General features: G+C 36.9%; 1 protein-coding gene across 3 annotated transcripts in view; it reads left to right on the top strand.

Moving 5' to 3' along the window:
• The window catches only part of LOC124414292 (SLIT-ROBO Rho GTPase-activating protein 1-like), a 40,648-nt gene that overhangs the window by 14,223 nt on the left and 4,551 nt on the right, over positions 1-21,874 (top strand). For 2 of the 3 annotated variants that reach the window (XM_046895330.1, XM_046895331.1), the window contains exons 2-12: positions 10,658-10,841; positions 11,029-11,194; positions 12,580-12,804; positions 14,995-15,123; positions 15,549-15,770; positions 15,906-16,181; positions 16,319-16,914; positions 17,039-17,260; positions 17,341-17,411; positions 17,612-17,792; positions 17,942-18,212. In XM_046895330.1, coding sequence (XP_046751286.1) covers positions 10,658-10,841; positions 11,029-11,194; positions 12,580-12,804; positions 14,995-15,123; positions 15,549-15,770; positions 15,906-16,181; positions 16,319-16,914; positions 17,039-17,260; positions 17,341-17,411; positions 17,612-17,792; positions 17,942-18,212 — 2,543 coding nt within the window. Of the gene's footprint in view, positions 1-2,400; positions 2,823-10,657; positions 10,842-11,028; positions 11,195-12,579; positions 12,805-14,994; positions 15,124-15,548; positions 15,771-15,905; positions 16,182-16,318; positions 16,915-17,038; positions 17,261-17,340; positions 17,412-17,611; positions 17,793-17,941; positions 18,213-21,874 lie in introns of those variants that run through there. The other variant, XM_046895332.1, reaches the window with a different exon arrangement.

Below are 21,874 nucleotides of genomic sequence, written 5' to 3'. Positions count from 1 at the left end.
TACCACCTGTCTGCTGTCGCCACTGCACGTGTCTCTCGTTCCTTTCGAGCACGATCGGTATAACTTATAACTAATACGGGGGCCGCATGCATGCCCATCGGGTATGTATGAAAAAACTCCTGACCATAAGTATAACTCTGAATACTTCGACATTTTTACTTCTTTTTCGGTATGAGATATTCATTTTTTTTTCTTCCACAACTTGACTCGGTGTAGCCTGCTACATGCATAGCAAATTTACCGCGTTAGGGAAACTCGCATTTTTTTTTTTTTTTTTTTTTGTATACAATACATGTTTATCAATTTCAATCAGAGACTTTTGCCGAAAAATTTGACGACCGAAGGTTTGAGACTGAAAATTCATTAAGAAGTTTATATTCAGATTGCTGAAAAATGGAGAAAAACAATTGATAAACAGTGGGTTATTGATTAGAATATTTTCTGTCTTCTTGATATGTATTGTGTACCATTAAATCAACAACGAATTGGCAATCTTCATTCAATTTTCAAGATTGGATGCAGAGAAAAAATAACCCCGGATTTATGCGATCTATAAATCATTTGATGCGATTCGCATTGTCCTTGTCGTCAGCCATCGTCAGGATTCCGTACTACACATACGGCAGCATTCATGTATGTCGTATTCTGCACGTAACTTCGAGAGGTCCGAAGTCCCCGACAATGAGATATCCTATAAAACTGTCATGTGACAGGGTGCGATTGTAGAACACACGTCGTCCTCGCGATCAACCGACAGAGCCGGCCAGCGCCGATGATCGGACTGCTGATAACTGTCGTCGTCATCTCTCCGCCTCCGTTTATTGTTAGCTGCGATCGCTGCCCGTCGTTAGTCAAACTCCTCCAGTGTAGCACCGAGTGCCGAGAGCGACGAGCGGACGCTGCGCATCGACGCTATATATTGCAATAATAACCCGTATGTACCCACCTAGCGAACCACATCACAATCGGGGTTCGCGTATTATTATTGCCGGGGGCTGCTAGAAACGGGGAACGGGAATCGGACCGGTATATGGACGCATTGTGGTCAGCGGGGGCTGCTGGGAACGAAGAACGCGGAACGGGAAACGGACCAACGTTATACGTATTATAGTCTGTGTATTATCGGCGGGGGCTGCTGGGAACGGAAAACGCGGAATGGGGAACGGGAAACGGACCGTCGGTATACGTATTGTGGTCCGTGTATTATCGGCGGGGGCTACTTGGAACGGGGAACGGGGAACGGGGAACGGACCGCGACTCGCCGCGCCTCAGCGTAATTGTGGTTAATTTATCGAGGGTCAAATGCGCTCGAGTTAGTAGTTTGTCGCTGCTGCTTCACTGCGAGTCGAACAGCGCAGACGACGCGACGTGCGATGCTATATACGCAGCCCTCGGGGGTCGGAACGATTTGTTTTTACACTTACTGATCGTGAGCGAGTTCAGAGGTGAAAGTAATAATTCTGACCGCAAGGGGGGGGTCATTCTCCTTAGATCCTCCAATCGCCAACCGGAAACTGGTTTATCCTTTCTTTCTACTACGGTATATTTAGTCGGTGACAATTAAGTGCGAAACTTCACGATGCTATATTAACGTACCTTGTATTGTACGCGCGTTTTAGGGATCTATGGAACGAGAATACACGGGTAAAAATTATTCGAAAGATAAATGTGGTTATATATATACATAGGTTTTAAAAACACTAGAACTAAAACGGAAAGCTTGTGATGTTAAATCTTATTTTTAAATGTAGACGAGACTTCCGAGAAGTCATGTTTATTCTACTATTTTTCACCGGAAAAATCTACCGACAGTCCGATTTTAATTATATTATATACTTGCTCATTTTATTTATAAATGAATTATCTGCGCAGAATTATTCTATATGAATACATTATTTTTTTTTTCGCAAGCTCATGAATTCGCGACAAAACACAATCGGTACAAAACAGTTGTTACAATTTACAGATGACGATGAACTTAGGTTTTGGAACGACGTACATTTTTTTATACCCTTCTGGGAAATCTAAAATCTGACGATCTTAGATTAATAATTGATGTAGAAATAAAATGAGATGTTTGAAAAAATTGGTATTATGATCACGTTGGTTTTTCCGAGTAGCTGTATCCGTAGATTATCATTTTTTTTTATCATACTTTTGTTGCAACACTTTTCGACCCGACTGCACCCGAAAACCATGAATAATTTGTTGTTAATCAATCCCGCCGCTACGGTGTGCAAACTTTTGTTATTATGTAGATATTTCACGCGCGTATAGAGGAGGAGGAGGAGGAGGAAATAATTCTTGTTGCTACCGGACGTATTTTTTATTCTTTATATATATATATATGTATTTACACGGGCATATGTATAAAAAAGTGATGTGCGCAGCGCCGGATTCTCGCAGATATTTGAAGGAGGGGCTGCGCTGCTACTCTTTTAATTCGATGATGCTAAATTTACGGTGATGTACAAACAAACCGCCGCCGCCGCCGCCGCCGCCGTTACCATCATCGATGAATCGACGAGCAATCAGCGACGTTTTTCCCGTTACGCACACCTTATCATACCGCAGATGCCGATTGAGTTATTGCGCGTACTTACTTACGTGGGTTTGGAATACGCGATATTGATGATAAACATCACGCGTTGTGGATGTGAAGAAGACGGATGTGTGCCATTAGTCTACAGATGCGATTGTAAACTACGCGTGTCGGGAAAATAGAAGAGAGAAGAACGAGGAAAAGTGAAATATAATCAGAGATCATTTTGCAAAAATGTTCAAGCTAACTGGAAAACAGGAGTGGGAAGCATGGGCCAAAGGTATTATGATATATTTTTGTCATTTTCAAGTGTTTACCTCATTCACTTGGCTTTTGTTTTTTTTTGTTTTATTTTCGTTTCTTTCGTATAACGTCCCAGCCTTCTCGTACTTTTAATAATTTACTCGTACTTATCTATATCTTATACCGTTGTAACACTCTCGGAATTTACCTGCTGTAATCAGACTTTATCGCTGAGACCCAGAGGCGGTGTTGACAAATTTTATAATCACCGGCCAATTGGAGTTGTTTGTTGAAATTGGAAATTAAAATCCAACCTTGATGGGCTTGGAATTGATTCTTCTACGTCATATGGTTCCCAATGAGAAGAAACTTTGCGGTTTCTTATTCGTATATCGATTATCTATATGCAATTCCCATCATTTTTTTTTTTTTTTTATAATTTACTAACTGAATTTTAGATAATCTTAAGGCTGCAAAAAAACGATTCTTCTAAACGTGCATTGTTGAAGTAACGTTACCAACTTCAATCTCGTAAATAAATAAACTCTGCCTATCGGTGTTCTTGTGTGGGAGAAAATGTGATAGTCATAATTTCGTGTCAAGCCCAACATTCTTGAAGCATCGCCGTCTTTAGTTTATGTGAAATTTTTATTCTGTTTATTGCCGATTGATATTTTACCTGGAAATTGTTTGATTTTAGACGTCGTCATCTATGTGAAGAGTTTAGCAATGATTATCATCGCGCAAAGTTTGTAAACAAAGTATTGCTTTTCGAAATGTTTTTTTTTTTTTTTTAGTGTTATTATAATTGTTCGGATTTTATGAGTCTATATTATCTGAAAAATGTGTTCAAGTTAAAAATATAACAACATTGAAAGTTGTGAAATATAATAAAATAACGCAATTTTGGTATCATTTAAGCGATGGAACAGTTGAGAACAGTTATTTCGATACCGGAACTTCTCGATTTCTCGAATTTCGAATTTGTACAATATTATTAGTTATTATAAACTTGCATATCGGACAAGCACGTAGGCACACACGTTTAACTTGCGTTGCAATGATTATGTACGGAGAATTGCTCCTTCCGTTTGCGTAATGACGCGTCAAGTGCGAACAAAGGGAACGAACGTGAAATATGTTATTAATAATTGCTATCAATTAACGCGATTATTCATAGTTACTGTACTTATATGTATTTGAAGGCCGGTCATTGCAATATAGGTATATATATATATATATTGGTTGACTTGCTTGGAACAGAGAAATTAAATTTAGAATCGAATGAAAAGAGAACGGAATTATTTTCATTGTGTCCAGGTATTAGAAAAATATCACAAAAATTGTTCGTGCAATGAAATTCGAAAATACAGTTCCTCGGAATTAGTTGTACAGATAGGGAAACAAAAAAAAAAAAAGTAGAAACGAAATAAAATACTGTATCTCTTAAAAATCTGAAACTGTAAATAAAGGGTCTGAGAAAACGGCATGAAATGGAAAAGAATCAAACCGATAACTACCCGTGAATTCTGGTGTAAATTATTAAAAAAGAAAATGTGATGAAGTCCCAGTAAAATCCTGTGAAATCTTTGAAATGACAAAAAAATCTTCTTAAATCCTTTGAAGTTCTGTGAAATCTTTTGTAATCCAGAAATCTGATGCATGCAAAGAAACTGACGAACGGCCAACCCTTCGTATTGGTACCTATAGGTATACATATATATGTATGAGGTTGTGAAAAGTCAGTCGAATTGGCATAAATTACTGCTGGTTAAAAAAAGAGATCGTCGAACTTGTGACAGGATTTAATGCGAATTGAATGCCGACGGACTGCCGTCCGTCCGTTTCAGCGGCGCCCTCACTAAATTCGGCAATTACGGTTCCCTCGCCTTCGGCCGATCGTCGACCTTAGTTAGCAACCGACAAACAGCGAACTCGACTGCAACGTTTTAAGATGACGCGTATATACTTGTATCGTATCTATACAGCTTTCAAAACACTGCAGCAAGCAGGATCGCCTTTGTCCCTTGGCGGGAATTCGATTACGCAGGTCAAAAGAGAGAGAAAAAAAAGAATAAAATTATTATTAATATATATATATATATATTATAACTAAAAACAGAAAAAATAAAATAATATATATATATATATTATTTTTTTTTTTCTGTTTTTAGTTTATATTTAAACGGATAAATTTTGATTCTGTACACATCGAATAATAACTAAAATCTTCATTTGTTGCTTATAAAGTTTGCTTTTCCGTATTTCTTCACGTTGATTATTATTAAGTCTTGAAGTTTTTTTGGTTGATGGTAATCGTTGAAATCGTTGAAATAAATAGTCAACTATCTGATAAAAGTGTTTTTTTTTTCTTTCTTGGCTTAGTTAGTACACAGAAGAAATCAAAATTTCACATAGACGTATGTGTCTACTAACTATTTTGCATTCAGTTTACAACATTTTCATAATCATCTCAACGTATCAGTCCAATGAATAGGCCAATCAGTCTACATTCGAAAACGGGGAAAGTTTGCGCATTTCAACGGAAATAACGCTGAATGATATTGATGCTGGAAAGAAGAAAATGTTTCCAATAAAAAAAAAAGTAAGAAAATTTAATTTAAAAGAGGAAAGATCTCTACGGTGTTTTTTTATTTATTTATTTTTCTTTTCTTTTTGTGAAACGACCCGTTCTCGGGATATCGAATTAAACGCGTTACTCGCGATAGTGGCGCCACTGACACTCGGGAATCCCCGCAAATCCGGCGTTATGCTGCTCGGAATGCATCCCCGTCAACGAAACATACTTGGCAACATACAAATTGCGTTATCGGATGTAGATTTTTTTCCCCCTTTCTGAGCTACGGTGTGTTGGAATTTTCAAGTTTTTTTTTTTTTCGGTTTTATTTTTTTTATTTTCATCTCAGTCACACTTGACGCAGGGTTCTAATCTTTTGTAGCATGTATATGAATACTATAAATACGTCTCATACATTGAGGTATGATGCTGTGTATTGTTAGAAATTGTTTTCTGTATTCCCGAAAGTAAAGAGACATGTACTATATATGTATACGTATATATTGTTGTAATTGAGCGAAATCTATATTAATTTCATCCGAATTTGTAACGCGTATATATATATATATATATATATAATTTTATATGGCGGAAAATTAACTCGTGACTCATATTATAACGAGATCGTATTTTCACTGGATGAATTTAGGTTCACACACTCCAAAGTATAGTATATATATAAATATTTATATATTTTTATATTTTTATATATATATATCATAAAGATGCTTGCAGTGTGTATTCAGACTTCGAAAACCGTTGAATTATAATAATTTTCTGTGTACCTGCGATCTCTCTCTCTCTCTCTCTCACACACACACACACACACACACCGCAACAGCCCTACAATACAGTGATACGTACGGACTCGCTTATGGGTTTTTGTAGTTGTTGCCCCGGTGGAGGATCGAGTCTCGCCCGGCAGCAGGAAGTGAGAAGGAACAATAATATCACGTGTGCAATGCAGTCTCTCTCGAAACCGCTGACGCATTTACTTGTATTCTTGCACATGCGTGTAGTATATAGCGTGTGGTGTGGTACTTCTACTCGTACGCTGCACTTTTCCGCTGCAGCACGCATGTATATAAATATATGGGGCATTCCAAGTGAAATCGAGGAATCAATTGCCGCCTCGTCTTATCAGATTTTTGCATAGCTTTTTTTCGCATTGATTCCACTTCGAAAGAAGCTTAAATTTTTTAGTTGTCCCTTTTTTTACAAAATAAAAAAAAAAAAAAAAAAAAAAAAAAAAGGGAGTAAGGAGAAAATTCTTAAAAATAATTATGTTTCTTTTAAAATGGTATCAATGCGAAAATAAAAACTATCTAAGAATCTGATGACACGTGGCGGCAATTGACTCCTCGATGTCATTTGGAATGCCCCATATGCATGCATTCTTCGTTTTCGTTGCACTAATGCCTTCCGACGCGTTTCCTTGGAAGGGTGGTTTTTCTCCCGCTTTCGTTGCCTCGTATACTTATCCCATACAGATGTATATACCTATGTGTATCTATGTACGGACCTATCACTCGTACACCCCCCCCCCCCCCCCCCCCCTCCCATAGGAAATGATGAATCATACCAAATGAATAAAAATCGATAATATGCGTACACGGTGCTTGGATTTCCCAGGAATCCTCTCAATATGTATGTATATGTATACACATTTGCCTGTATGAGATTAATTCTCATTCAGCTTTTCTCAATTTCTACACAATTAGATTTGAAAATTCTATTATTCTTTCAAAAATTAATTTGATCGATATTTTATAACCGACATCTGTACTCGCGTCTGTAGTGTAACGAAGAAGTTTTATATTATGACTATAGACGTTGGAATAATAATAAAGGTCCAGTAGGGATCTTCGCGATCTTCCAAACGGTACAATAACTCACGAGAGTAATCGTGGTTAGTGCTTTTATCGCAATACTCAATTCGCAATTCGCAACTTACACACAGGATATAATTAATAACTTGGTGTGCATGGATGATTATATGAATCGCGATAACAGGGGGGCATTATTACATGCGGGCTTATCGCGATATCGCTGTTAACCTTATAATAACTCTGCGTTTCATACATTTTGTCATATACGATTTGGCAACGTATATCAACTTATAAGGTGTATATATACAGACACGTTAGAATCGGTCTAATGAAATATGAAATAATTCACAACAAGTGAAATGAAATATCGAAAGATTGAAAAATACTTCTAGTATATATATATATATATATAAAATTTTGATATTATAGTATCAAAAATATTACATAAACTGACGGAACGAGTGCGATCCTAAATATATAATACTCGCAACACAAACGAGTCGTGTCTTTTGTGTTGTTTAGATTTTCCTCGTCGAGGAGGCGAGAGGGAGAGAGAGAAAAAACGGGGAGTGTTGGGGCGGGGGGGGGGGGGGGGGGGAGTCGAAATGATGGAAAAATACCATGAAAGAAGAAGAAGAAGCCCGCGTCCCGTGGTGTTTATTTTTAGATTTCCCGCCGGAAACGCAAGCCGTGCACTGCAGAGTGGCGTCGCGACGACGACGGCGACGACGATGATGATGATGATGATGATGCCGCCGCCTTGTGCAGCAGCAGAAGCAAACATTAGCCTGTCCAGACTCTCGATCGACGTCGCGTCGCCTTTGCGTTATCCATGGAATACGAAAGTGATATTAGCGATGGTTACTCACAATCGGCTAAAAATAATCGACGCATCGATTGATAGAGTCTTAAAAAAATAATCGAACACGACTTGAATGAATTAGTAAAAATTAATGGATCAGCAACGATTATTGGGTGTTTTTTGAAACTCTGCATTTGAAAGAAAAATTTGGTGAAATTTTAGTATGTAGTCTTGATGGTGGAAAAGTTTTTTGATAATCTGTAGTTTTAATAAAAATATTTTTTAATGTCAAGTGAGAATGTTCACTTATTATATCAAATAGGTATTCAGTACGTAAGACAATGATGATAATCGATATACGTAATCACCTAAATTGATATTGTATTGCGTCGATCATGGGGTTAAAAATGAAAAACAGGTTGTGAGGAAAAATAATCGAGTCGGTTGATTAATCGAGTATGAAAAATGAACGATTATAAGCAGTTAATCGGGGAAAAAATCGTCGGCTTAATCGAAAATCTGGGATTAATAAACTGCAACACCGAAGATGGTGTTATTCTAGTAAAATCCGTCAAAATGGAAGTCAAATTAACGCCTGTTTTGACCAAATTAATCGAACGTCTCAGAGTTGAGACAATTGAAGAAAAAAAAAATCATACAAAATGAAAAAAGTCATTTGATTTCGATAAAATTCGATATTCGAGGGTTTTCAAGGTCGCAGATTACGAATTTGAACTGTAAATTTCAAAATTCAAAATGCTTTGAATCCAATATGGGAATGTCAAGTGAATTTTGGGGTTCAGGTTCACCATATTAGATCCGCTACTTTGAATTTTCAAATTTTGAGTTCAGATTTCTAATCGGTGACAAAAAAAAAAAAAACCCTACACCAAAATTCCATCTAAATTTGATGTGGAAATCCACTCTCTTTGGGGCATCGGTTTTAACTCACAGAGTCAAGATAAAAATCTGAAAATATTAAGAAATTATTTTTGAATTATTTGGAACCGATTTGGGACGACGTACCGGGCGAAATTTAAAAGTGACATTTTTAAATGCCATTCTAAATTGTATTGTATAATTATTTCGTTAGATGTACAGTACATGACGTGTGCTGACAAATGGCATCCACTTATGTTCGACAATCATCCTGCGGTATCATTTGATCCTTCTCTTTTTATTTCAATACACAATCCTTATCGAAACATTGACACGATAAGTGTGTAGTAAGTGTTTACATTGTGAACGCGCAAATATTTAGATGTTTCGACGGCAATTAATGATCGTTGTCACACTCGTGCAAGTACATACTTTTGTAACAATATATATATATATATATATATTACATCTAAACATCTCGTTACAACACAAAGACTAAAATGTGCAAGAAATTAAGATTTATTTTTATTTCTTTTCTTTCTGTATTTTCTTATTTATTTATTGACAAATAAAATCATAATGAACGCGACGAATGAATTAAGGCCTGAAAGAAATGGTTGGAAATTATACACGCTGAGTGAAATGAAAACATTAAAATAAGAATCGGACGTGTTATTTATAATATCCATGAATCGGAACGTTACTATCGTAAGTTTGAAAACATCGTAAATTGCGGATGATTGACCTATACTTTCCGGCGTACTTAACACTTCCGTTTCTCGAATTGGATATTAAACAGTTTTTTATCGATCGTTAGCAAACTTTCGTTTTATAAATCTTGTTTATTTTTTTTATTTTTATTTTTTTCTATCAAATAACTTATCGTGTCGGCCTCGTTTATTAGCTATCTGTTTGGTATTAGATTCATATATATATATAACAAAAGTATACTTATATCTATGTAATAAATTTGTTTTCATTCGAATCGGCATAAAGTACATATATATGTATATATATATATATATAATATCTTGTGAGTTCCAATCGTTTTTTTTTTTTTTTCATCTTTTATTTTTATATCTATAAAAAGGAATTTCATGTTGTTACGTTTGCAAATGAAAGTCTCACTTAGGTTTATTCTAGGTTACGACGATGAGATATTTCAGCTGCCACTATCAGTTGTCTGCAGACTTTAATCGCCTAATCTCCTAATCGCCAATCGCTACTCGGATTCTTTTTATTTTTATCACCTGCTCTTGCTTTCGGCAACGACGATTTATTGGCAACCGGTTGTGCACCATACTACATATATGCATATTCCATTATGATTTTTGATGCATTTATATTTACCAGAAAGGATAATATATTTCAAGTAAATCTGCGCTCAAGTTGATCAGTGAACAGTTGAAAGATATGAAATAAAAATATACGCTCCACGATTGAGGAAACTGTTTTTTTTTTTTTTTTTTTTTTTTTTTTTTCATTCCAATCCCCGAAATATTGTTTTTTCCTTTTTTTTTCAATGCACCGCGGTAGAAATAAATTTTGAAAATGACGATTTTTTTTTATTTCTTCTTTTACTCGATTTTACTCGTACATACGCGCATAAAAAAGTTGTCGAAATATCGAGACACGTGTGTACGAATAAAATTTGACCAAGGATTTACGTAAAATCCAGTTAAAAAAGAAGAAAAACTTCTCGCCTTGCTTATAATATATGTATATATAGACGATATAGCTATTTATATACTTATAATTAAAGCATTCGTTGATTATCGTTCCAGATATAAGACTGCAGCTGAACGAGCAGCTGAGATGCCTCGACGTTCGAATGGAGGCCCAGGTCGCCCTGGTTGCCGAACTCCAGGACTTTTTTCGACGGAGAGCCGAGCTCGAACTCGACTACAGCAAATCCCTCGACAAAATGGCTCGAGCTATTCAGCTGAAACACAAAGAACAGAAGCAGAAGTAAGTACAACTACAACTATAATAAAATCACATATTACGATCTACGTGTATGATATTAGATGGGGAGAAAATTTGATATAAAAAAACGGATAAATAAACAAATAATAAAAAATGATATCCAGATTATGGGAGGGAGAGGAAAATAGAAAGGAAACTCGTTAACCGAAATGATTTCTTTTTTTTTCAGAAGAGAACAGTGGCCTCTGTTCTCCAGCTTCGCCTGCTGGCAACAGCTAGTCAACGAGACAAAGTCTTTGAGCAGAGATCACGCTGCTCTCTCGGAAGTCTACAGCACCCATCTCGTCGGGAGGCTGAACCAGGTCATGGAGGACGTTCAGCGCATCAATCGCCGCGTGAGTCTCGACTAACCGCACGACCCTTAATACGTTTATACCCAGTCCTAGTCTATCTAGCTTTGGGTATATCTATATACCTTCCACCAATGCAAGGCGAAACCTACGGGGCATCGCGTTTATAGACCCAGGGAACGAATTTAGGCACCATCTCAGCCTCTTACCGTGAGTTTTATTTAAAGGACGTTTTTATGGCAGGACAAGATTATTCTACGTACTTACTTTGAATTCACTGACACTGTACGTAATAGTCTTCCGCTTTTACTATACATACGTAAGTGATGAATTAAAAAATTTCAAGTCAATTGTTTGTTTTTCTGTTTCAAAGATTTTAAGAAAAAAATAAATATATTATTATTTATTATACTCTCGGTAAAATTTTAATTCCCTTCTTGAAAAAGTTTCAATTCATGTTCACACTGTATATATGATTAAAATTAACGTACAGGTTATGCTGAGAATTGAAAATTAAAACTGTGAAAACGATGTGAAACTTTCTTGAAGTTTTCATGGGACGTAATTAATTCGTATCATATTTTTTTTTTTTTTTTTTTTTTTTATTTTGCTACCGATGAAATCGAAATAGAATCAAACGTTAACGCGGATTTTTATTTACTCAAGGTTTTATTTTTGGTAATTTAACTAACTTATGTTATACGCGTTAACTTCGACGACGATGACGATCGATTTAATCTTCAGAATGTGTCATTATTAGACACAGTGCTCGACTGATGATAGTTAATCCTCAGATCCAAATACCGGATCGAATGTGATGCTTGATATATACGCGAGTTTGGCGCGTGTAAATTTTGAAAGAGATCGATGGTAGGTATACCTACTGTATACAATAACAAACGGATGTAATCTGAATAAATATTGACGAGGACGATTTCATGGTTGAGAATTTTTCATCGTCATTCCGCTTAATAACACGAAAAGAACGAAGAATTGAAATATAATAAATAATCGAACCGTTGAAGAAATATGGCGTGAAGAAAATAATACGTTATTACTTTTTTTTTTTATTTTGTCATCGTTATCGTTAAACTGTGCAGTTTGCTCCTCTTTTTCTGCGTCCTCTTCTCAACGTATACCTATACTGCTCTATACTGTGTGTAGGTATATGAAAAAAAAATAAAAACAAATAAACAAATAAACTGAAAAAATATAAAACCAACTGATGTCGATGACTCGTTAAAAGTAAAAAAAATATACAGTCGGTATGTATAAGAAGAAAGAGAAGAAAAGCGTCTAGCTTGAGTTCGCGATTAAATCGTATTATATATATAATATGTATGTACGAGATTTAAATCAAGTTACTATTTAACTCGGGCGTAAGTAACGATGATTCATAACGACAGTGAGTTTTTCTCTATGCGTTACAGTGTCGCGACATCGGGTACGAGACCCACGAAGAGATTCTCCGGGTTCTTCACGAGCTTCACACAACGATGAAGACCTATCAGGCCTACCAGGCGGAGTCCAGGCAAGCCGAGACGAAATTACGGGTCGCCGAACAGCAGCGCACTAAACTCGAGGTCGCCATTGCACCGCCGGAAAAACTTGCCCGAAGCAAGAAGTACAAGCTGATAGAAAAAGAAGTGAACAAGGTGAGTTGTTGGTGTTGTTGTTTTTTGGAAATTTTACGATAATCTATGCTGTCTGAGAAAATTCCTGCAGCAACAGCTTTCATGTTATACTATATTGTGTATCATGTTCATGTATGAGACGTTCGTTACAGGAAGTCGGAGGGAATAATGCATTATGGGTATTTGGGTTATAAGACCGTTTCGCCGCCGGCAGGATGTCCAAATTAGGTATTTGCGTCATCCGCGTGCCAATTATTATCCCACTCTATGTATGTATAGTCTACATTTTACATACATACGTGTATATAATGTGTCTATGTATACCTATTGTATGCCTACAATATACGCGATGTGGACAACGGCGACGAATCGTTTTTGTTCCCTCTCTTTCATCTCTATACATAATACTATTATTATGTATGTACTAAACTGTAAGCGACCCGTTGCGGCTCCGCACGCGAATATTTTCAAATGCTTCTTCTGGCGAAACTATTGGACGTATAACTATACGTACATGTTCTCGTACCTTTTTTGCAGACCCCATCGAGATATTGAAAACTATCTTAGCGGTTGCATGCAGATATGCGATTGCGTTCCGACTTGGCCTACAAATATCGTTATGTCACTAAAATTATTGATCTAGTTGCAACGAAGTATAGTCTCAAACTTGGCCAGACTTTGGACCTATCCGTAGGAAAAAAAGAATCAAAATCGGTTTGTTTGTTCTGGAGTTAGAAGCGAACGTACGCGGATGAACACATGGAGGGACGCTGAATTTTATGTGTACGTAGAGAAGAAGAAGCGGACATCTACTATCTCTATATACCATCATTACAATGATCATTATAGATATGTATAAAATTTTAGCCATGAATGTACTTGTACATAAAAGGGTATAGAATAGCGCACGAACCAGCCCGTGTCCTATTTTCAAAATTCATCCCGTTTTTCTCTCTCGTAGTATTTGCTTTCCCTGCGTCTGCCTGTGCGCCGAAAACTTAAATTATAATCGTAATTATGATAATAACATCGAAGTGTCCTGCAGGTACAAGTAATGATGTGTATAATACTCTTCGTGCGATTCACATGCAGTCTTGAATATGTCATATTAATATATATTTGAGAAAAAGCTGTATAATAAGCTTGTGAAGATTTGTTTATTTACCCTTAACGCGTTGTTTTACGTATCTACAGACACATATACCTTTGATTTTACACAGTTATTCTTCGCGTCGAAATTTCATGATTTGATTTATATTATCCCTAGAGTTCGACGATGTTTATGCTCGCCTTTGTCAAACAAACATTAGTTATCTCTGTGAAATTCCTGATCATCGGAACAGTCTCGAGAGATTATTTTACCGTTTCACAAAACAAGCATAATATTTTGTGTATGCAAGTTGTCATGTATCTATGCGATGTATGCAGTGTGTATAGCGTAAGAGGCTTTTCTCCTCTTCTTTGTCGAGGTAGTAATCGGCGAGGCGTGGCATTTATCGATGTCTGGATGGCGCCGTTTGGTGCAGGCATTTCCTTTTTTTGCACTCAATTTCAAAGACCACCCGAATATGTGTGTTACGTATTTTCGTTTTACAATTTTCTTTTTTCTCCCCTTCATCTCTTCTCTATTTGCCTTAATCCTCAAGACGTATTAAACAGACCTTTATAACAGATTCAGACATCTGTATGTTTTTTGCGCCGCCCACAAACTCGCTGCGTGGAAAAATAAAGAAACCGGCCGCATCGCCGGCCGCAAAGCTCGATCAGCAAAGCAGATGGCACGCAACCCGATTCTCGTGGAGGAGGAGGAGGACGACGAGGAGGAGGAGGAAGAAGAGAAAGAGAAGGAGGAGGAGGAGTATGAGGATAAGGTGGAGGTAAACGACGACGCGTGTGTCGCTGCCCAACGGCTTCCCTACACACATCAGCTATATCCGATATCACTCGAGCTTTATGCTTATATGTACTGTATTTCGAAAGAAAAGATTCACGAGCCTTATATCCTTCTGTTGGAATAAAATCCCCAAGGAGTAGAAAATAATTATATTAGAAGGAAAGAAAGGTTTCTTCGTTTATCACGATGTTTATAATGCAAGTTAGGAGAGAGAAAAAAGAAGATTATAAAAACACACACCTTCCTTGATTGACGACATGTATAAACCGAGTTTTCGTTCACGTCATAACGGATTTTGTTGCATTGCTTGATTTCAGAGAAAGGCCAAGCACACCGAATCCAAGCTGAAAGCTTTGAAGGCGCGGAACGAATACATCCTTTGCCTCGAGGCCTCGAATACGACGATACACAAGTATTTCGTCGATGACTTGTCCGATCTTATTGATGTAAGTCCCGAACTCGGTACCATTTGATGAATAATCATATCACTAATACCCTTTTTTTAATGTAAACGTTTCCCTTGGAAAATTTAAGCATTCTTTACATTTAATTTGAGATTTCCCGTCGTTATATTACGGCGACTGTTTTCAATTCGAAAACTCTGTTCCTAACATCCCTAAAAAAGCAAACTTGTTTTGTATTACTTGTGAAAAGAACACTATCTTCCAATGGTTAAATATTCGACCGAGATAGAATTTTAATACAAAGTTTTAAAGTGTTTTGCCTTCTGTTTATTTGAGAGAATTGTACAGAATTCTTTTTTCTAATATGATAATAATAATATTATATTTTGAGTGTAATATTCAAACCCACCTGAACTGATCTTAAACGCCATCAACTATAAAAGTGATCATTGTTTATTGTTGGACAGTGCATGGATTTTGGCTTCCACAATTGTATTGCAAGAGCTCTTCTCATGCACTGCAGTGCAGAGGAGGGTAGGCAGAGATCACTGCAGCAGGGTGCTGAACAGTTGGCTGCATGTGTTGGGTCGCTTGACTCGAGGGCCGATAAGCAAAGGTTTCTCGAATCCCATCACGTGGCTTTCATGATTCCAAAGAAGTTTGAATTCCAGGGTCAACGTGGTGATGAGGTAAAATATCCAACTATATGTTTTGTTCTTTCTCTCCCATCTCTGTTTCCTATTTTGAATTATGTGAATTTGGGCTTAAGCCGCATGACGGTTATATCCGAAAATAGAAATAGGGAATGTTTATTTATTAATTAGGTGCCTGAACCGGAACTGCAGAAAGTTCTTCACACGGAGATGGAGCAGAGGCTCGCACAATTGCAGCAGCGTGTTACATCACTGCGCACAGAGTCTGAAGAAGTTTGGAAAACGCTTGAGACAGCAGAGGCCAGTCTGCTCGAGATGCTCACTGCAAAAGACTACGACTGCTCCAGGTACTTTGGCGAAAATGCTGTCCCAACTTCCAGGCCGCCTGAGACTCTTCAAATAAAACTCAGAGCTGACAGACAGGAGACTGAGGAATTTTACCTGACGGTAAAATTTTTTTTGTTTTCGTATTCCAATATTTTATTAATACTGCGTGTTTCAGAAATTGATTTCAGTAATATGTATTTTTCTGAACTATAAAACGATAACCATCTTCATCATGCCTTGTGTTCATTACTGTTCAGAAATTCCGCGAATACCTTCTGGGAACCTCGAGGATAGCACGACTTGATGCAAAGCAGGAATACATTCGCCAAACACTGCTCGACGGATCAGCATCCAGTCCTAATCCGTCGATAACAGCTAATAAGCAGAAGCAAGCTCGACGAAAGCGAATCGGTCGCTTACAGATGAACGGTCAGCCAAAATTATTCGGTGGTTCACTTGAAGAATACTTGGAGAGCACAAACCAGGAGATACCATTAATTGTAAAAAGTTGTGTCAGAGTGATAAACCTTTTCGGACTCCATCATCAGGGAATATTCAGGGTCTCAGGATCACAGGTGGAGATAAACAACTTTAGAGAGTGTTTTGAGAGAGGCGAGGATCCCCTTGCAGATGTAACTGACGCGTCGGACATCAACAGCGTTGCTGGTGTTCTTAAACTTTATCTTAGAGAGCTCAGAGAACCGCTTTTTCCTATCATCTACTTCGAGCATCTGATGGAACTCGCCCAGCTTGAATCAAAGCAGGAATTCGTACTGAAGATGAAGGAGCTCATCTCCAGCTTACCTCGACCTGTTGTCATCGTAATGCGATATCTTTTCGCGTTTCTCAATCAGTGAGTCCTTGTTTTTGAATACAAGTCTCTTACTTTAATGTTTTGAACATAAATGATGAATATTAAAGCACTTTTCCACGATGCTATTTCATTAAACATCCGTTTAATCCCGAAAATCTTTCAGCCTCTCAGAATTCTCTGATGAGAATATGATGGACCCTTATAACTTGGCAATTTGCTTCGGACCAACGTTGGTCCCGGTGCCTGAAGACAAAGATCAGGTCCAGTACCAGAATCAAGTAAACGAGCTAATAAAGAACATCATAACATTCTGCGAAGAAATATTCCCTGATGACATCGGAGGAATTCAGTATGAGAAGTACATCAGCAGAGAGCCTGATGATGTGTAAGAAAAAATATATTTTACACAAGTAACAAAAGTAAACTACATGCAGCGCCAAAAACAATATTCATTTTGCTTTTTAGGGAGGTAGGTGACTCGCCAACAGACCAGGTGCAGGAAGACATGGATTCCGAAGTGTATCCGTCGGAAGATGGTAAGTTCCAACAGTGCTTATGAGTCAATTTTTACTTCGATACAGAAACGATCCTGATTCAACTGGTGAAATTGTTGCGGCATAAATTGTCTGTAAAAGTTTCTCCCGAACGAAGAGTCTGTGATTTGAAATTTAAAATTAACATAGAAACATAATCATGCTGGACGTCCACAGTACATCGTCTTTCCTTTTCCGTGCAGAATCAGAGAATCTGGAGGCCACAGCACAGTTTGACTTCAACGCTCGGTCTGCAAGGGAATTGAGTTTCAAAAAGGGTGACACACTGACGCTGTACGCACAGGTTAGCAATGACTGGTGGCGTGGTGCTCTGGCAGGTCGAGAAGGACTGATACCTGACAAATACGTAATGCTCAAGATAAAGTGAGTAGACGACTAATATCTAACACGCCGTAATGTTGATACACACCGTGAGGGAAAGAAATTTAATCTAATGAAAAAACCATTTTTCGATTTTATGCCCTCCGGCTTATTCTTATTTACCCCAAATGCAATTCTTGCGTCTTCTAAAGGGATGAGGACAAGGACCGGGATAAGGAACTCCTGAAGTCTTCCAGCGAAGAATCGATGCGAAGACGAGCATCCAGCTCTGCAGACAGCGCACTTTCCAGTGGAAATTCACCCCTTTTAGGCTCCAGTTCGACTGGAATAGGATCAATATGCACAGCTAACACCAACGGCACCAATTCTCAGCAGCAGCTGTTGCAGCAGCAGGAAGCAAACGCTCTGGTACCAGGAATTGCTGTTTGTGTGACGAGCTCGCAACCCATCATCAGCCGAGAGGTATTGGAAACCACCGTATAGCAAATAACGAGCCCTTCTTCATACCTATCACTAAACGTTAATTTGCGAAGTTTCCTGTTTTATAACTGTTGTTGTTTTTGTTGTTGTTTTTGTTGTTTTTATTCGTACTGTTGGTTGTTTTTGTGTCAGGGCGAAGTCTCGTGCTTACGTAAGTTGAATACTCGTTCGTCATGTGCTTCAATTTTTGTCAGCATTTTGCATAAGTTTTCAACAAATCGCTTGACTATATTCACGTTTATGTATTTGAGTATACAGAAAATGTACGTTTCAACTGCCGTATATATTTTATTTCGAGAGTTTATTGACTCAAGACTAAATAACATAAGCAAACGATGGTCCAATAAGCGGTAGAAACACATTGGTTAACATGAAATACGTTACGAATGCATGAATGCTTTAAAGTGTATCGTATAATGTATATCAACTTCCGCGATGAACTTTGATATTGCAGTTGGAACTTTTGCTTGCTATACACACCTTCTGCACCTAGCACCTGCCAAGTCATGCCCTGCCTAGTTTGATCGCAACCAATTTATGATGAATTCAATGTTTTTCACAGCTTGCTTCAAACTTTTAAATAGTTCATATACCTATATTGAGGTGTGCACAACAAACTATACAATTATACAACTTGTACGATACATAATACATGTTGTAGCCACGAAAAGACTGACTAAATTGAACTTCGAGCCCACCTCGATATCTCCAACAATCTACATATGGAAAATCTGGGGTGGGGGGGGCGTTTCCCATTTTATTCTGTACACATATTGTAGCTATTTTATTATAGTTACAATCGGGATTTTAATCTGGGGATGAAATACAAATACTTTTATTTTTATATTATTGAAAATATAATTTCTTTGATCAAAGAGAAATAAATACAAGTAATTGCTTTAACAAGAGAATAATGAAAAATTTGAGAGGCGAGGGACTGGAAGAAAAGAGATCTGAGAAGAGAGGGAAATGGGGATCATTGAGTAAAACGTAAATTGCTCAAATTCCATACATAGATTTAGAGTTGTAGTAGTACACTTGGACTTGTACAATAATGATTTTTGTAAATAAAATATAAATACAAAATACACACGTTTGTTGGTGCATGTGCCTTCATCTCTTATCTTCTTGTGCTGCCTAAACTGTTATAGTAGCATAAACACGAGTATTTCTTTCTGTGTTTCAGTGTTGTTCTATCACATTCTGCTAGATATGTTAACTGTAAATTGTAATGTAATGTAATATTGCTCTTAAGTATGTCTTTCGTGAAGTATTACACTGTAGTACACAGATATCTGCAATCACATTCCTGTCATATTACATACCATAATCGTTTTGTTCTAAAAATTCACCATTGAAAATTAATCGTTATAATTTCTGGGTTGGTTGTTGTTTTTACAGATTTACGTTTAATTTTTCGGAAGTGTTTATCCTCGTGCGGTTGTTTGTTTTTTATCTTGTCGTGATGATATTGCTATATTAATACATTAGGAAAAAACATTCTAATGAAAACAAAAACGAAAAAAAACCCTACTGCTGGCGCAACCTTCGTCGTGATTGTAATACGTTTTTGAAAAATTCAAAATATTGCTTATTTAAAATTTAAATATAAATAAAAAAAAAAAAAAAAAAAACAGCTACGAAATAATAATACAAGTAAAATAACGAAATATCAAAAATCTGAAACTGTGCTGGTTGTCACGTCCCGTGTGCTGCTGCAGCTACTGTCGTGTTTGTGTTTGATTTTACATTGAAGGAGTGTTGATTTGACAGTTCGGTTGGTTTGTGAATCCCATAGAGTCCCGTAGAACAATCTCAGTCTGTTGTTGACAAGGCCAATGGAAACCACGCCGATTGAGGGAGACAGACCTCTTCTATTAGGCGATGGAAATTCTTAAAGATTAGGTGAGTAATATGACGAACATCAAAAACTCCCTCGCTCGATTGTTTACATTTTCCCAACCTTTCACAACGCGACTAACTACATTCCCATGTCACCAATTATGTACGAGATCTTAAAACAAGAAGTACGAAACAGTATTGAATTCTTTTTTCTCTCATAGAAATGATAACAGGCAAAACAGTGGGATGTCTGAATAATGGCACGAGATAGTTTTCTCTAAAACACTGATCTATGTACATATGAGAGTAAAATTCCCCTGGACAAAATCATAATAGACTGCATAAATAAATTCGTCCTGACAAAATCCAGAACCGATTAATAAACATTCGGATAAACAACGTGAACCCCGTCGTCGTACCTCGTTAATATAATTATTTTATTTACTACTCATACTTTCATGTTTATGCTATACATTTATTGGCAGCAGTAATTTTGCAGTTGCTAAGTAATATTAATTTTTCGCTATTAATCTGTGTAGTAGAATCACATTGGTGCATGAATTTGGTACATGTATAGTACTTTGATTAGGTCAGTAACGTGCAGCTGGTACCTTTCGGTAATTGCAAAACGTACTCACTGTATATATTATCAAGTTTAATAAATAGTAATAGTACGGCCTGACCGAAATCCCTGATAAGACATTGAAGGATGTTGTGCAATTTGAGTGAAAAACATTTCAGAGTACAATAGTTCTACCTTTTTCTATTATATTCTTTATTTCTATGGTAATCCTTTGATGTCTAATCCAATTTTCGATCATTGTAATTGATCCAAGAGTTAACGTATCATAACTGCTTTTGGCATTTAAAACTCTATTCCATGTAAAAATAAGGATAAATTGCCTTGGCCAGTTTTTATGGATCTACTATACATGTTCGATACCAGTACTATTGTTCTCCACTGTAAAGTTATTAGTTTGTAATTACATGTTGTGTAGAGTTGATGGTTGATTGGGAGATAAATCCTGTGCCTGATCCCAGTCTTGAATACGGTATACAAAAGTAGTCCAATCAGAATGGATTTAATCCTGGATCTTACGATTAGATACATACAATATCGTTTTGGAAAATAGCAGGTAACACAACCTCGAGACAACTCATAATGATGCTAATAATATATTTTAAGTGTATAAACCACTCTGACAACAGCTCATAATTCAGTGGCTACCTGCTCAATCTAACAGAAACAAAACATTGATTCACATTATATAAAGACTACAGATATGGGAAAGAGTATAACTATTGTATAAGCTAAAGTGTTTACTCGATTTGAAAATAACTGGTTAATTGATACTGAAAGCAGTGTGGAGATTTGAATTCCAGGAATGGATACATCACCTGTCAGTAGCTGAATTACATGAGAATCAGACAGTTGTTGGAAATATGTGAGAGAAATTCAATAAGTCCAATTAAGAATTGAATAATGGGTATTTTTTTTTATCGATCGATTATAACATGTTTACTTAACTACTAGCAACAAACTAATTACCGTTCTCCTGCTGGATCATTCTATCTCTCATTCACTTCACTTTTTTTTTGTATCTAATCTAATTTGGTCTACGGATGTAATTGGGTTTTTAACTTTTATACCTGCCTCTCTTTCGCTCTCTTTTTCTTTCTTTCTCTCTTTCATTCTTCAATTCTTACTGTCCAAGGGGGCTTATCCCATGGTAAATAAAATATATACTCAACTATACTTTCCTTTCAGTGCACTCCATACAAAATAAATACAAATCCATGCA

This window comes from Diprion similis, chromosome 2 (genome assembly GCF_021155765.1).
Source record: "Diprion similis isolate iyDipSimi1 chromosome 2, iyDipSimi1.1, whole genome shotgun sequence".
In the NCBI taxonomy this organism is placed as follows: Eukaryota; Metazoa; Arthropoda; class Insecta; order Hymenoptera; family Diprionidae; genus Diprion; species Diprion similis.
This window is presented reverse-complemented; position numbering and strand designations above follow the sequence as displayed.